The sequence below is a fragment of the Salmo trutta genome, chromosome 35, assembly GCF_901001165.1.
Source record: "Salmo trutta chromosome 35, fSalTru1.1, whole genome shotgun sequence".
Taxonomy (NCBI): domain Eukaryota; kingdom Metazoa; phylum Chordata; class Actinopteri; order Salmoniformes; family Salmonidae; genus Salmo; species Salmo trutta.
Window position 1 is genome coordinate 32,362,877 of NC_042991.1, and position 14,195 is coordinate 32,377,071.

At 41.9% G+C, this 14,195-nt stretch overlaps 1 protein-coding gene across 4 annotated transcripts in view; it reads left to right on the forward strand.

Moving 5' to 3' along the window:
- Nucleotides 1-3,625: 3,625 nt before the first annotated feature.
- kif26aa (kinesin family member 26Aa) overlaps nucleotides 3,626-14,195 on the forward strand; it is a 163,929-nt gene continuing 153,359 nt past the window's right edge. For 2 of the 4 annotated variants that reach the window (XM_029734279.1, XM_029734280.1), the window contains exons 1-2: nucleotides 4,363-4,791; nucleotides 7,504-7,752. In XM_029734279.1, the coding sequence (XP_029590139.1) occupies nucleotides 4,642-4,791; nucleotides 7,504-7,752 (399 nt within the window). In that variant the 5' untranslated portion in view covers nucleotides 4,363-4,641. Of the gene's footprint in view, nucleotides 3,766-4,362; nucleotides 4,792-6,326; nucleotides 6,782-7,503; nucleotides 7,753-14,195 lie in introns of those variants that run through there. The other 2 variants (XM_029734282.1, XM_029734281.1) reach the window with 2 other exon arrangements.

Here is a 14,195-nt window from a genome sequence, read left to right on the forward strand (position 1 = left end):
AAAACCTGAAAGCTTATGGACACGCTCTGTTTTGACCCTGGGACATTCATGAGGACATTATATGCACCCTGGGACATTACACGCACACACACGTGCAGAGGCAGGCAAGCACTCACACACGCACACACGCATACACACAGGTGACTTACTTTTATTCGAAAACTGCAATTTTTGGAAAACCTTAGCATATTTCTGGACAAATTCGAAGGTTAAATATTGTTGTACTATAGCCTAGGTCTATATGCCTACTGTGGATATAGGCTACGATAGAGACCACATTCCTCAACCATAGTGCCTACCTCTCTCGTCTTTACTGTCTGACATCAAACACTCATTGTAGATTAATGTTTTTTTAATGTTTAAATGGATTCAGCCAAGCGCGGCCTTCAACCAACCAAAACCCCAAGGGTTAAACCCGATAAATTAGAATGGAAAACAGCCCAGCCAAAGGGCCTTCCATCATCATACCTTGCAAATAGAACTTGGAAAAGCTAAAACTCCAAGATCTGCACCCTTGACACGGTCCACGGACCAAATGATTGCACCCAATTGTTTTTTCATTTGTACCAGTCAGTCAACTGTCTCCAAATTGCTTTTCTGTGGTAGGCTGTCTGGTGTGAATGAGGGTCCAAATCATAGATGGCTTCCAGGGAACATTAAGAAATAATGTTGTTGTCATCTCAATGCACCAAGTGTGATTATTTAACTGGTTTGAAATTTATTTCCATTTAATTTTACGTTTCACCTCACTTCCCCCTTTCCATTGCGCATTGAGAAAAGGCCTTAAAACGATGATTTAATTCTAAAATGGATAAGAAATAACATATGGAAAGACTGGGGACAGTTTTTGCAACAGGCTATCAATCAAGGGTACATGAATAGAGATTAGGTTGGATTTACCCCACAAGCTTTCAATTACCCTATAACTGGGCCAACAAATACCTTTAACCTTAGGCCTACATAGGTGCAGTAAAGAGGTCAATGGAATGCAGACCCCGGAGGACAGAAGGACACCGGATTGGTGTACATTCAAACAAATCTTATTTTACAAAGTGGATATTCGTCAAATCTGCCATGACTGATGCATTGTAACAGGCCCACAATGTGGTTTCTAAAGTCAGATTTGGATATATGTTCCTGTTTTCACTGCATAACATTTAGAAGTAGTCCCTTTTCAGGTTTAGAAGAAGTGACTGCTAAATGCTAACTCCCCGTTCATATAAACTGGTACTGTAGCATAGAGAAATCGGTGGTAGTAGCCAGTTGTTTTTAACTGTAATGCAGTTGATTGGGGACGATGACATGAACATGTATTGGGTTGACATCCATACAAGCCTTACACTCCGATTTTTACCTCAACATAGTGTGATATAGCCTACACATATAAACAGCCTAAATGTTGGCTAATTTTGCTGGGGGGACAATGAGGAGATTCGGGATCTTTCCCCTACAGCATCTTTCCCCCCAAGCGTTTCCATGGCATTTCCATTGTTTAGGTGTCAGGTTCTTCAAAAGGACGGGACCAAAGCGCAGCGTGCGTGTAGTTCCACATATTTTATTTCAAAGTGAAACTTAACAAAGACCAACATGAACGTGCCATTCGTAGCACACAATGCACTAAACAAAACAATATCCCACAAAACACAGGTGGGGAAAAAGACTACCTAAATATGATCCCCAATTAGAGGCAACGATTACCAGCTGCCTCTAATTGGGAACCATACAATTCACCAACATAGAAATACAATGACTAGAACACCCCCCTAGTCACGCTCTGACCTAAACACCATAGAGAACCGAGGGCTCTCTATGGTCAGGGCGTGACATTTGGTCGAGTTCCATTGACCTCTTTACCTCATTTGTATTTTATTTTTTATTTAACCTTTATTTAACTAGGCAAGACAGATAAGAACAAATTATTATTTACCACATCTATAGGCCTAACCTACAATGTGACTCTCTTGTTGTCTAAAATAAGTGAAACAGCCAAAATCGATCGACACAAGCAAACATGGCCTTTGGCTCTATTTTTCCAACTGTTTCCTGTGTTTTCTTTCCCGAGGATAAGCTAAAGGTTAAGGGTTAAGAAGTTGGACAAAACATTTCTATCCAGAGCTTCTCTTTGTATTAATTAAAGGTAAATACTTGACTGGCGAGATTACACAGGCTGGTTAACATCTGAGATGTCCCGTGGGACACTTTCTTTGGGATTTGCGTCACCTTTCAGGGCAGACCAAGCCTGCTCCCACGGATAGGTGGCCATGTTAAAACAATTTTTTTACAATGGCTTATAGTGATTGCCTCTGGACCCTGACAATTCCTTAAAATATACTAAGGCCTCGATCACACCGACAGTGTTATTGCATTTTTGTACACCAGAAGTGCATTCATTTCCAATTGAAAGCTGCATTTGCCTTGCAGCATTCCGTTGCAGAGGCAGTTGTAGTGCATTCTGTGTGGTGCATACGTTGGATTTATTATGCGTCAAACTGAATGCATAGACGGCTGAACAGAAATGGTGGCAGAAGGTGAACGTTGAACTTTTGTTTCACACATATCCAGATGATGCTGCGTACTATTTAGCGCAAATTTATACACTGTCTGTGTGGTCAAGGCATAACCCTCTTGACAGGTGTATTGCTGTTTGAAAGTGTGTTTAACCTATGGTCTGATACTGGCATAGGCCTAATCCAAATACTGGCATAGGCCTAATCCAAATACTGGCATAGGCCTAATCCAAATACTGGCATAGGCCTAATCCAAATGAAAGAATGCGAGGAAAGGGAGTGTTTGCATATTTCTCTGGATTGTCTCATTGATTGTGGGTGGTATAGGTAGGCGAACACGTAACATAAATTCATGTTAATATGCATGCATGGCTATCAGTTTATTGGATCTCTGCTTTTTGGCCAACATTTCCAAAGGGATGCGAGAGACTTCACCACAGCACCCATTGATATGAAATTCAATCGTCACTCTCACTCCTCTTAACTATTCTGCTGGTTAAATCAATGCATGCATACAAATGTGATTGGATCCCTGGTCTAGACACATCTTAATCTCATAGGGTATAGGCCTATAGCCTATAGTTCTCCATATGGAAAAGGGGATCTGGAAACAAGCATAACTCTGACCAAAGGCATAAGCCTCAGTTGTAGGCTTCATTAATCAGTTACAGGCATCATTCAGCACTAACTACATTTTACTCCTTTATAAAGGGTCACACATTTCCAGCTGAAGGTTTCACATTATTAAAAGCCATTTAGTCAAGGTCTTACAAGGAGAGTAATTGACCCCAGCTTCTTGAAACGATCAGACACACCAACCCCTAACTTCTGGGAGACGAAGCAATAGAGCACGTTTGACAGAAAGGACTTTGTTTTCGCTCATAATGGCCGCCTGGTTATCTGAAACGAGCTTTCTGTGTTCAGTAGATAAGATTTTTTTATTAGGCGTCAGGATGTAATGTCTTACAATTCCCCTCTAAAGCTCCAAATAAAAATAGACGTTATCTACTCAATTAAGCATTGTGATGAAGTCACTCGTGGATATTCCTCCATCTCTGGCAACACAAAAAGCCCCGACTGCCCTGATAGGGTTGAAGTCATTTTCCGTTTTATCTGTGGGTCAGGTGGCTTTGACGTGCATCAATCAACATGGACGCCCAGAAAAACAGGTTGTTAAAAACCCCACACAAGGAGAACGCTAATGGGCAACCCCTACATGAACCGGTTGATTCATTTCAAAGAGGCCATCTCCCTACGGGTAGGTAAAGGTTATCCACCAAACAGTCACATAATGATGGTCAAATAAAGGTGAAGGGGGCTATGACTAAGCTAGAAGAGCTGCGGCGCATAGGTATATTACACGAATATGAAAACAGATGAGAGCGCACTACTGTCACTTTTAAGCAAGTACAGGCCTACACCATATAGGCCTACAAATGTTCATATTTTTCTTTAAAAAAAAGAATCTAATGAAAACATCAGGCGATCTCTATGGCACTGACAACAGAACAGTCTAATGTAGTACGGATTTAAAAAAAGGTTGGCCATTTTGTCCCATGACTGCCGATCTATGCATTGAAATATTAAACTCAAGAAACATAGTTGCATTATTACATTACTTATGCTTGAGAATATGAAATCAGTTTCCCGACCAAAAGGACACACACACACCTTGTAGAGCAATGGGCACAAAACACGATGATTATGTCAATACACGACATGAGAGCGTGTGGCCTGTGTGGCCGCTGGTGTAGCCACCGAATGCGGCGTGAGCGCGCATTCAACAACCAGTGTTTGAAGACGCTGAGTGTGAATGAACGAGTGAATGGCAGGGGGCGGATGCTTTCAGGTGGTCCACGCGTGGTACGCTCATATTGCTTTCATTTGGGACTGATGGAATGACCGCGACCGAATAGGATCCGATTGCAGCGCCACTGTGATAGACATGATAGCCTACGGACTTGGGATATGCACATGGTTTGTTGTGGAACTTTCGGAGTCGGACAAGAGAACGCTGCTGTCAGGAATAATTTTGTCATGACGGATATATCAGTGGGAATATAACGTTGAAAATATGAGATGATACCTGGTGCGTGTCTGTTTGACAGAATTATAGCGACTTGAGGGACTTTCCATGGCTTTATATAATTCAGATGGGACCTCTGAGGTGGAAAAAACGGTGTCCACCTATGAGGATCTGGGTGCGTTCTATGTGGATGCGGATGGCTATCCACATGGCTATATGTTTGGATACACCAGTCATCTAATGCGAAGAAAAGCTCAGGTAGGCTCAAGACATAAAAAAAAATTGTAAATGACAAATTTAAAATATTGCATATGCAACTAAGGTATTCCAAGTGGTTATATTTCGTTGTTGACTGAATTGTAAATAATTCTATGCGTCTTTATCAGAAGATACGTTTACTTTTGTTTGTTGATGACTCGCCCGGAGTAGTCCAAGATTCAGCACCTTGAACAGCGCCCGTTCTTCCGTGCATAAGATGTTACTTCGTTGTCGTGCTGAAGTTATTTTGTTGTCGTGCTGAAGTTACTTCGTTGTCGTGCAGACGGGCTACGAAAATATACTGTCAGAGTAGGTTATCATGTCTGCGAAAGTATGCCTTTGAAAGTTAGTAAAAGTTTTAGTGCAACATGCATAAAGCCTATTGATAAATGTCGGTTACACTAAAAGGAGTCACGAGAACAGACTTTCCTTTATTTTTTTGCTGAACACCTTTTTATATACTGGCGCTGTTGAGTGGAACAAACTACCACAGAAACTCAAAGCCATATCACCCATAACTTCATTTAAAAATCATCTCAAAAGCTGGCTAATGATCGAGCTATAGAAGAAAGGAAAAAAATGTCTGTATGTAGTAATACTCTAGACTATGACAATGTCGTCCTGTCCTTTGTTTTGTTATGTGTTATCTGTGTAACCAATGTATGCCCAGAAGGCCAGGTATACTGTGTAACCTAGGAATACTACGTTTGTTTGTACTTTTTCTTTAACCATTTAAGAGGATCAGAGTGGAAATACGTGTTCAAACTTTTTTGTGTCATCCTCGATGATTGTAAATGCATTATCCACATGTGTGGCTGTATTGTGTTTTACATAGATAGATTTGACTATCTATCTATCTATCTATCTATCTATCTATCTATCTATCTATCTATCTATCTATCTATCTATCTATCTATCTATCTATCTATTGCCAAATCAAACTAATTAGTCATTTTCAGTAGGCTTGTCTATCCACGCAATAGCAGGAGTTGTTTGACACAGATAGGACGAATGACAGCACGTCCGTAGCCTATGTCAGATATCAATGTCTGTACTGTGAGCCGACATCAGCAGCCTAATCTATAACGAGTCATTGTGTCAGATAATGGTCAGGGGAGGGCGCCAGAGCAATACGAACCAGGGCCTTCGTCTTGTTATAAGAGGTGGTGTTAGCAGGCATCCCAACCCGAGTACAATAGCCTACTGTGGGGCGAGCGTGAGTTCTTGCCTATACATAATTACGGTCACACAGGCGCACAAAATACATTGAAATGGATTCTTTGCATAGGGGACTTGGCTGTAAACGAGTAGCTTCGATAATCCTTCAGACCAAGCACTCTCCATCCTCAGTGTTGGAAATGTGCGGACTTTGTTAAGCAAATGCGGGCAATTGAAATGTCGATCACAAAGCCTAGCAATTTTTTTAAGATGTCGTTCATACATTTAAACAGTAGCCTAATCCTTGTCATCAAGTGTGAAAATAAGTGATAAACGTTTTGGCAAAGTAATATGAGGTTTATTACAGTCAATCAATAAAAATGATACAATTGAATCTCCATTATGATCTATTTTAGGCCTATGTGCAGTCATTGTGAAACTGAACTTGCTTGACAGAGCGCCCCATATCCCCCAGTCAAACGTCCCATCACAAAGTTAGAGCAAGTTGAAACCGAGAGCTCCACCCATCCATCCCATGTCGGCTAGTGCTTCATCCGAACAGTCCACCAAATTGAATTCTGTCCTGTCAGACGCGCTGTGGGAATGAATTAAACTGCCAAGGGACTACTGCAAGGACTATTTTATCACCATACATTGTTCTGGGCGATTTACCAAGATATGGAAGGGCCAAATCGTCGCCAACTGTAGGCAATAGCGTTAGATAGGCTGGAGGTTCGATCGAAAAAGTGTGTGAGTTGGTAACATAGACGAGATGTACTCACAGTATTGGAATACGGCTCGAGGACGCAAACCAGACTACAGGAGATATACGGTGAGGTCCCTTGAGTAAATCGATGGATGACATTTCAGATGTCTGAGATGAGTTAACTATACAACTTTATTTGCTATGCATTGTGTAAAGTAAAACATCAGACCCTGACTATAGGCTATGACTTCCCTTTTGTTTATATGGAGACCTTTGCGCATCACCTTTAAGGGGCAATCAGATACATACATTTTTGTACTTTTAAATTAATTACATATGTATATTACCCATTGATTTTGTAAGAATATAACTTATAAATACCTCATGAGCTTAGTTCAACTGTCATACCCCATCAGAACCCAAAATATAAGCCTTTTTTAATTACTTTTGTTTTGTAAACAAACACTGTATAGCCTCAATACATGATTAAAACCATGATTTTAATCTGATGGATGGCCACTCCTACAATCCAACCATAGCTGTGTCTATGCATTTGAGAGTGGCTACATTTCTTCCGCCACATTCTGCAGCTGTTTACCAAATCAGTGGCGGGGTAACCGGCTGCTTTGTTGTTGTTTGAAGTGCATATTGCCCCTTTAACCTATCACCTTTATCCTAATTTCTCATTGGGTGGAAGTGTCTGTTGAATGTGATTACCAACACCTGTGCATTATTATCAGTTACAATCCTCCATCATACAGGTGTGTATATGTGTTCTTGCTGTATTGGTAACTAGTCAGAAGACAGGCACCTTCATTAAAACTTGTATTTCTTCCCTGTTTTATAAGGTTGTTGAGGGAGAGACCCTGATATCTCTGGGAGTCAATGCAAGGAGGAGGCTTCACTCGGCGCCGGTGGAGGAAGTCGAATGCGGCAGCCGGCCAAACCCTGAGGGCGCTGGGTCAGTGTCAGTGACGGAGTTGAGTCCCTATGGGGAAAAGGGAGAAGGCGAAGAGCTCTTGTGCCAACGATGCCAGATCATCGCTACAGAGCTGAACAGGCAAGCGCTTGCTTTGGCCGATCCTGCATCCCTGAAGGTTGGTAACTTTGAACGCTCCCCTCTTCACCATTAAAACAATTACTTAAGGCAACTGTCCCAACAATGTAGCCAGACACACAGTTATGCATTTATATATATATATTTTTAATGGTTTTAGGCCTATAGATGCAGTCACTGCATGGTTTAAACACCCAGAACAAAAGCCCAAGTAGGCCTACAGTTAAAAGCTTCTAACTTCAGATAGACATGTCATTGGTTCAGATAGACATGTCATTGGGGTCTCCTGAGTGGCGCAGTGGTATGAGATACAGCATCCCAGTGCAAGAGGCAAATCCTGGTTCAAATCCAGGCTGCATCGCATCCGGCCATGATTGGGTGGCGAGCTTTTGGCCCAGCGTTGGCAGGTAGGGCGTCGTTGTAAATAAGAATTTGTTCTTAACTGACTTGCCTAGTTAAATAATGGTAAAATAAAAATATAAAATTGGTTCAGATAGACATGTAGCCTATGAATGAAACCCACGCAAATACCAGATAAATCTACAAAACAGCTGATGTTACAAATTATTCTTCACCTGTAGGCTATATCACAACCTGGCTATTGCTTTGTGGAAAAAACAGGGCATAAAAGGCTACTGGTGTCCCATAACCTCTCCTGGGCCTATCCTGTGAATTCCCATGTGAATGCCATGTGACTTTTGCATAAGAGTTATTTTTAAGGCTACGAACCACGATCATAGGACAATGTAGAAGTGTGGAGAGGCATTTGATACTGAGGACTTTTGTCAGGTTTGTATTGCTGAGAATAATCCTCAAAGTGCACTCCTGTCCCAATTGTGGTCGGGGACATTGCTCATGGGCCTGTTGCCAATAGTGACAGCGCTCTCTTCCCATCCTATCAGAGCGAAAGTAGAACTTGGCGGATTCGCTAGATGTACCCAGCTATGATAAAGTATGCGCTGGGCTGTGCATGTGTGTGAGAGATAGTCACAGAGGAAGTCAGAGAGTGAGAGAGAGAAGCAGAGAGAGAGAGCGAGAGAGGGAAGCAGAGAGAGAGAGCGAGAGAGGGAAGCAGAGCGAGAGAGAGAGAGAAGCAGCGAGAGAGAGAGTGAGAGTGTGTGAGAGAGAGAAAGAAGCAAAGAGAGAGAGAGCAAGAGAGAGAGAGATGCATAAGCCGAGAAAGAGAGAGAGAGAGAGAGAAAGCGAGAGAGAGAGGGATAAGCAGAGAGAGAGAGAGCAAGAGAGAGAGAGAGAGAGAGATGCATAAGCAGAGAAAGAGAGAGAGAGAAAGAGAGAGAGGGATAAGCAGAGAGAGAGAGAAAGATAAGCAGAGAGAGAGAGAGCAAGAGAGAGAGAGAGATGCATAAGCAGAGAAAGAGAGAGAGAGAGAAGCAGCGAGAGAGAGAGAGAGTGAGAGTGTGTGAGAGAGAAAGAAGCAGAGAGAGAGAGAAAGATAAGCAGAGAGAGAGAGAGCAAGAGAGAGAGAGAGAGAGATGCATAAGCAGAGAAAGAGAGAGAGAGAGAGAAAAAGAGAGAGAGAGAGAGAGAGAGAGAAAGATAAGCAGAGAGAGAGCAAGAGAGAGAGAGAGAGATGCATAAGCAGAGAAAGAGAGAGAGGGATAAGCAGAGAGAGTGAGAAAGAAGAGCGAGAGAGAGAGAGAGAGAGAGAGAGAGAGAGAGAAAGATAAGCCGAGAGAGAGAGCAAGAAAGAGAGAGAGAGAGAGATGCATAAGCAGAGAAAGAGAGAGAGAGTGAGAAAGAGAGAGAGAGAGAGAGAGGGATAAGCAGAGAAAGAGAGAGAGAGAGAGAGAGAGAGAGGGATAAGCAGAGAGAGTGAGAAAGAGAGAGAGAGAGAGGGATAAGCAGAGAGAGAGCGAGAGAGAGAGAGAGAGAGAGGGATAAGCAGAGAAAGAGAGAGAGAGAAAGAGAGAGAGAGAGAAAGAGAGAGAGAGTGAGAAAGAGAGAGAGAGAGAAAGAGAGAGAGAGTGAGAAAGAGAGAGAGAGATGCATAAGCAGAGAAAGAGAGAGAAAGAGAGAGAGAGAGAGATGCATAAGCAGAGAAAGAGAAAGAGAGAGAGAGAAAGAGAGAAAGAGAGAGAGAGAGGGATAAGCAGAGAGAGTGAGAAAGTTTTGGTAACACTTTATTTGGATAGGACATCTGTAGATGCTCTTCAGACTACCTACAGACTATCAGTAACATTTCAACTACTAACCCTAACCCTAATCTTAACCCTTATCCTAACCCTAAACTTAACCCTTACCCTAACCCTGGCCCTAACCTTAACCTTAACCGTTACCCTTAGGGCTGGTTTATACTTTGTCTATCGACATGTCTGTAGACAATTAGAGTGCGACAAGTGTCGTTGGTCAAAACTACATTTAATGTATACTCTGGTGGACTGTCTGTAGACCGTCACTGCGATTGTTGGTTTCCTTGTTGCAGACAGATGAAAAAGTTCAACTTTGACCCTGTCGCTGCGTCTGTTGTCATGGTTACCGGACTGAGGTAGTTCTATAATTCTCCAGTAGTATCCCCTGCTTTTATTTCGTCACACTCACAACCATAATTAGCTTGCCATTAACTTGTAAATAATGATCTTGTTGTGAGTTTATTTTTCTGTAATAATGAATAAAAAATTGCTAAAGTTCATACTTTGTCAGCTGTGGGATGGTCATTATTTGAACTAAAAAGCTAGAAATTAACCTAAACATTGTTTAAAAAGTTGCTTTTAGTTGCCTGGTTTACTAGATTGACAAATACTAAATAGATTTTTAAACGGATAGGTTTATTGCTGTTAATATGCAGCAGCTATGCTATTTTGGAACACCAGGCTGCTGATGTCATGCAGCCTGTCGATTTGTGTTAAAGCTTTTTTATTACGACAACAATAAGTTTGATGTCAGACAACAATAGAATGCTCATGATGTCACTGCGACAACTGTCTACAGACATGTCGAAAGACGTAGTATCAACCAGCCTTAACTCTTATTCTAAACCTAGCCCTAAACTTAGCAAGCAGTTGCTTATCAACAGATAGTTTGTTGATAGTGTGACTGTAAAGCAGGGTTCCCTAACTGGCTGTGTTTTTTGGGGGGGCCTTTCAAGTAAAAAAAAAAAAAATAATAATTGTATTTTCATTGTTGGACATAAAAGACTGTAACGACCCTGGGTTTATAAGCGCGGATATCGACTCTGCCGCTTGAGCATGCGTTTGCGGCACAGTCAATAGCGCTCTGGACTTCGGGCTAGAGGGTAGAGGGTTCGAGACCTGCTCCCTGCTGTTTCATTGCAAGACTATAAACACCAGGAAATATTCCCACGCATAACAGAGAGATGTGACCCCCCCCCCCGACCAGCCGCTTAAGAAGAAATCGGCCCGCAGCTGAATCTAGTTGATCATCCCTGCAGTAGAGCGACTACAGAGCGACTATCCGGACTATCCAAATAAAGGGATCAGATTTTTTGCCCTGCCAATTGTCATGGAAAGTGAGACAATGGACCCATCCAGTTTTCAGAACTTTACCAGTTCACACCCTGAAAAAAAACTCTGTCTTCTGTACTTGTCAACAAATGTTCAAACTTGCGCACTTCCTATGTCTGACCTTCTGCTCCTCTACCATGGTACATTTTAATGTAACCCGCTTTGGCTTATATGCATGTGATTTCTCCTACTCTTAGCAGTCAAGATATGCGTTACAAATGTCACCCTATTCCCTATTATAATGCATTACTGTTGACCAGTGGCCATAGCTAAATGTAATGCACTATGTAGGGAACAGGAGGCCATTTGGGACGCGACCAAGTTATTTGCCCAGCACATAAAGGGGACCTAGTCAGCACTTTGAGCTCATCATTATGAGCGATGGTTTTCATCGGATCCCCATCAGCCACGGAAAGAAGGAAGTGCTGAACATCAGAAATGGAGCCAGTCATGCCCATTATTATTATTATTAAGGGTATCCAGATAATGTTCATAAAACGGCCCTCTTCCGTACGTTGTCCATGGCAGTTTTATATTCACCTTCTGAGAAGACCGCTTTGGTTATGGAGTTAGTTGGATTTTTGAATAGGATTTGACAGAACATCTTCAAGCTGAATTTATCACCATTTACCACACACTTCTCAGTAACACACCCCACTGGGCACACACTGGATGAGGGTATAATATAATATAGTATAATATAACCAAGTATAAATGAATATAGTATAATATAATCCCAAGTTTCCCTTGGCTCGTTTCTTTAGTTTTTTGTTAGATCATGTGGAAATCCATGCCAGATCATGCTCTCTCTATCTGTGAGATCGGCATGTCATTTCCAATAACCAAATCTGAAATGAAGTCCACCTTGACTCCACGCTGTAATGGTGGTACGGGCCGGCATACTCTCTCATGGGGCGTGGGTTTCTGCCCATGCGTGATGGTATAGGGGCATGTCATGTATCAGGCAGAGCTTTGATTATCACCCCCCTCCCTGGGCCCATGGATAGTTTAGTCTGGCTTAGAGTCTAGGGAGCGACATTTTGTTTCCGGGAGCTCCAATACTGTACCATGCCATTGCATTGTGTGTATCGCGCTGTTTACTAAATCTCTGGTTAAGTTTGTCCTCACGGAAATTGCTCAAGAAAAGTTACAATATAAAAAAAAAGAAATGCTGATTAGAATTTAATTCGTCCTGTATATTTCAAATATTACAGTGCATTTGTTAACAGTGCAAGTGTCTTTGTGGGAGGAAAACGTTGCCCTGGGCATGTGCCTAACTAACCGTAACCTCCAGGTCATTTGGCTTTGTGTGATGTAGTTTCAGCTCATACCTCATGGCCTGCCTGCCTGCCTCAGACTATGGCTGGATTTCAATGGCTTTTTCCCCCTTCTTTACTTTGTGACCATTGATATCGGTTTGAACCAAATTGCTTTTTCACCCCATCATGGCCTTTTAGATCAGTGTTCAAGGGAAAGAGATGAAGCCAGGAGCCTATTCTAGATTATTGGGACATGGCCTACAGCGCTGTCTTTGTCAGAATGGCACCAGCCACATTGAAGGGATGGCTGTTTCCTTGATTTTGTTTAGTTATCACTTGGTTTTTATGTTTCCACAACTTTTATATTAGATAAGTTGTCTATACACTGGGCCATATAGTTGTCTATACACAGGGTCGTATAGTTGTCTATACACTGGGCCATATAGTTGTCTATACACAGGGTCGTATAGTTGTCTATACACTGGGCCATATAGTTGTCTATACACTGGGCCATATAGTTGTCTATACACTGGGCCATATAGTTGTCTATACACTGGGCCATATAGTTGTCTATACACTGGGCCATATAGTTGTCTATACACTGGGCCATATAGTTGTCTATACACTGGGCCATAGAGTTGTCTATACACAGGGTCGTATAGTTGTCTATACACAGGGTCGTATAGTTGTCTATACACAGGGTCGTATAGTTGTCTATACACTGGGCCATATAGTTGTCTATACACAGGGTCGTATAATTGTCTATACACAGGGTCGTATAATTGTCTATACACAGGGTCGTATAGTTGTCTATACACTGGGCCATATAGTTGTCTATACACAGGGTCGTATAGTTGTCTATACACTGGGCCATATAGTTGTCTATACACAGGGTCGTATAATTGTCTATACACAGGGTCGTATAATTGTCTATACACAGGGTCGTATAGTTGTCTATACACAGGGTCGTATAATTGTCTATACACAGGGTCGTATAGTTGTCTATACACAGGGTCGTATAATTGTCTATACACAGGGTCGTATAATTGTCTATACACAGGGTCGTATAGTTGTCTATACACTGGGCCATATAGTTGTCTATACACAGGGTCGTATAATTGTCTATACACAGGGTCGTATAATTGTCTATACACAGGGTCGTATAGTTGTCTATACACAGGGTCGTATAGTTGTCTATACACAGGGTCGTATAGTTGTCTATACACAGGGTCGTATACTTGTCTATACACAGGGTCGTATAGTTGTCTATACACAGGGTCGTATAGTTGTCTATACACAGGGTCGTATAGTTGTCTATACACAGGGTCGTATAGTTGTCTATACACAGGGTCGTATAGTTGTCTATACACGGTCGTATAGTTGTCTATACACAGGGTCGTATAATTGTCTATACACAGGGTCGTATAGTTGTCTATACACAGGGTCGTATAATTGTCTATACACAGGGTCGTATAGTTGTCTATACACAGGGTCGTATAGTTGTCTATACACAGGGTCGTATAGTTGTCTATACACAGGGTCGTATAGTTGTCTATACACAGGGTCGTATACTTGTCTATACACAGGGTCGTATAGTTGTCTATACACAGGGTCGTATAGTTGTCTGTACACAGGGTCGTATAGTTGTCTATACACAGGGTCGTATAGTTGTCTATACACAGGGTCGTATAGTTGTCTATACACAGGGTCGTATAGTTGTCTATACACAGGGTCGTATAGTT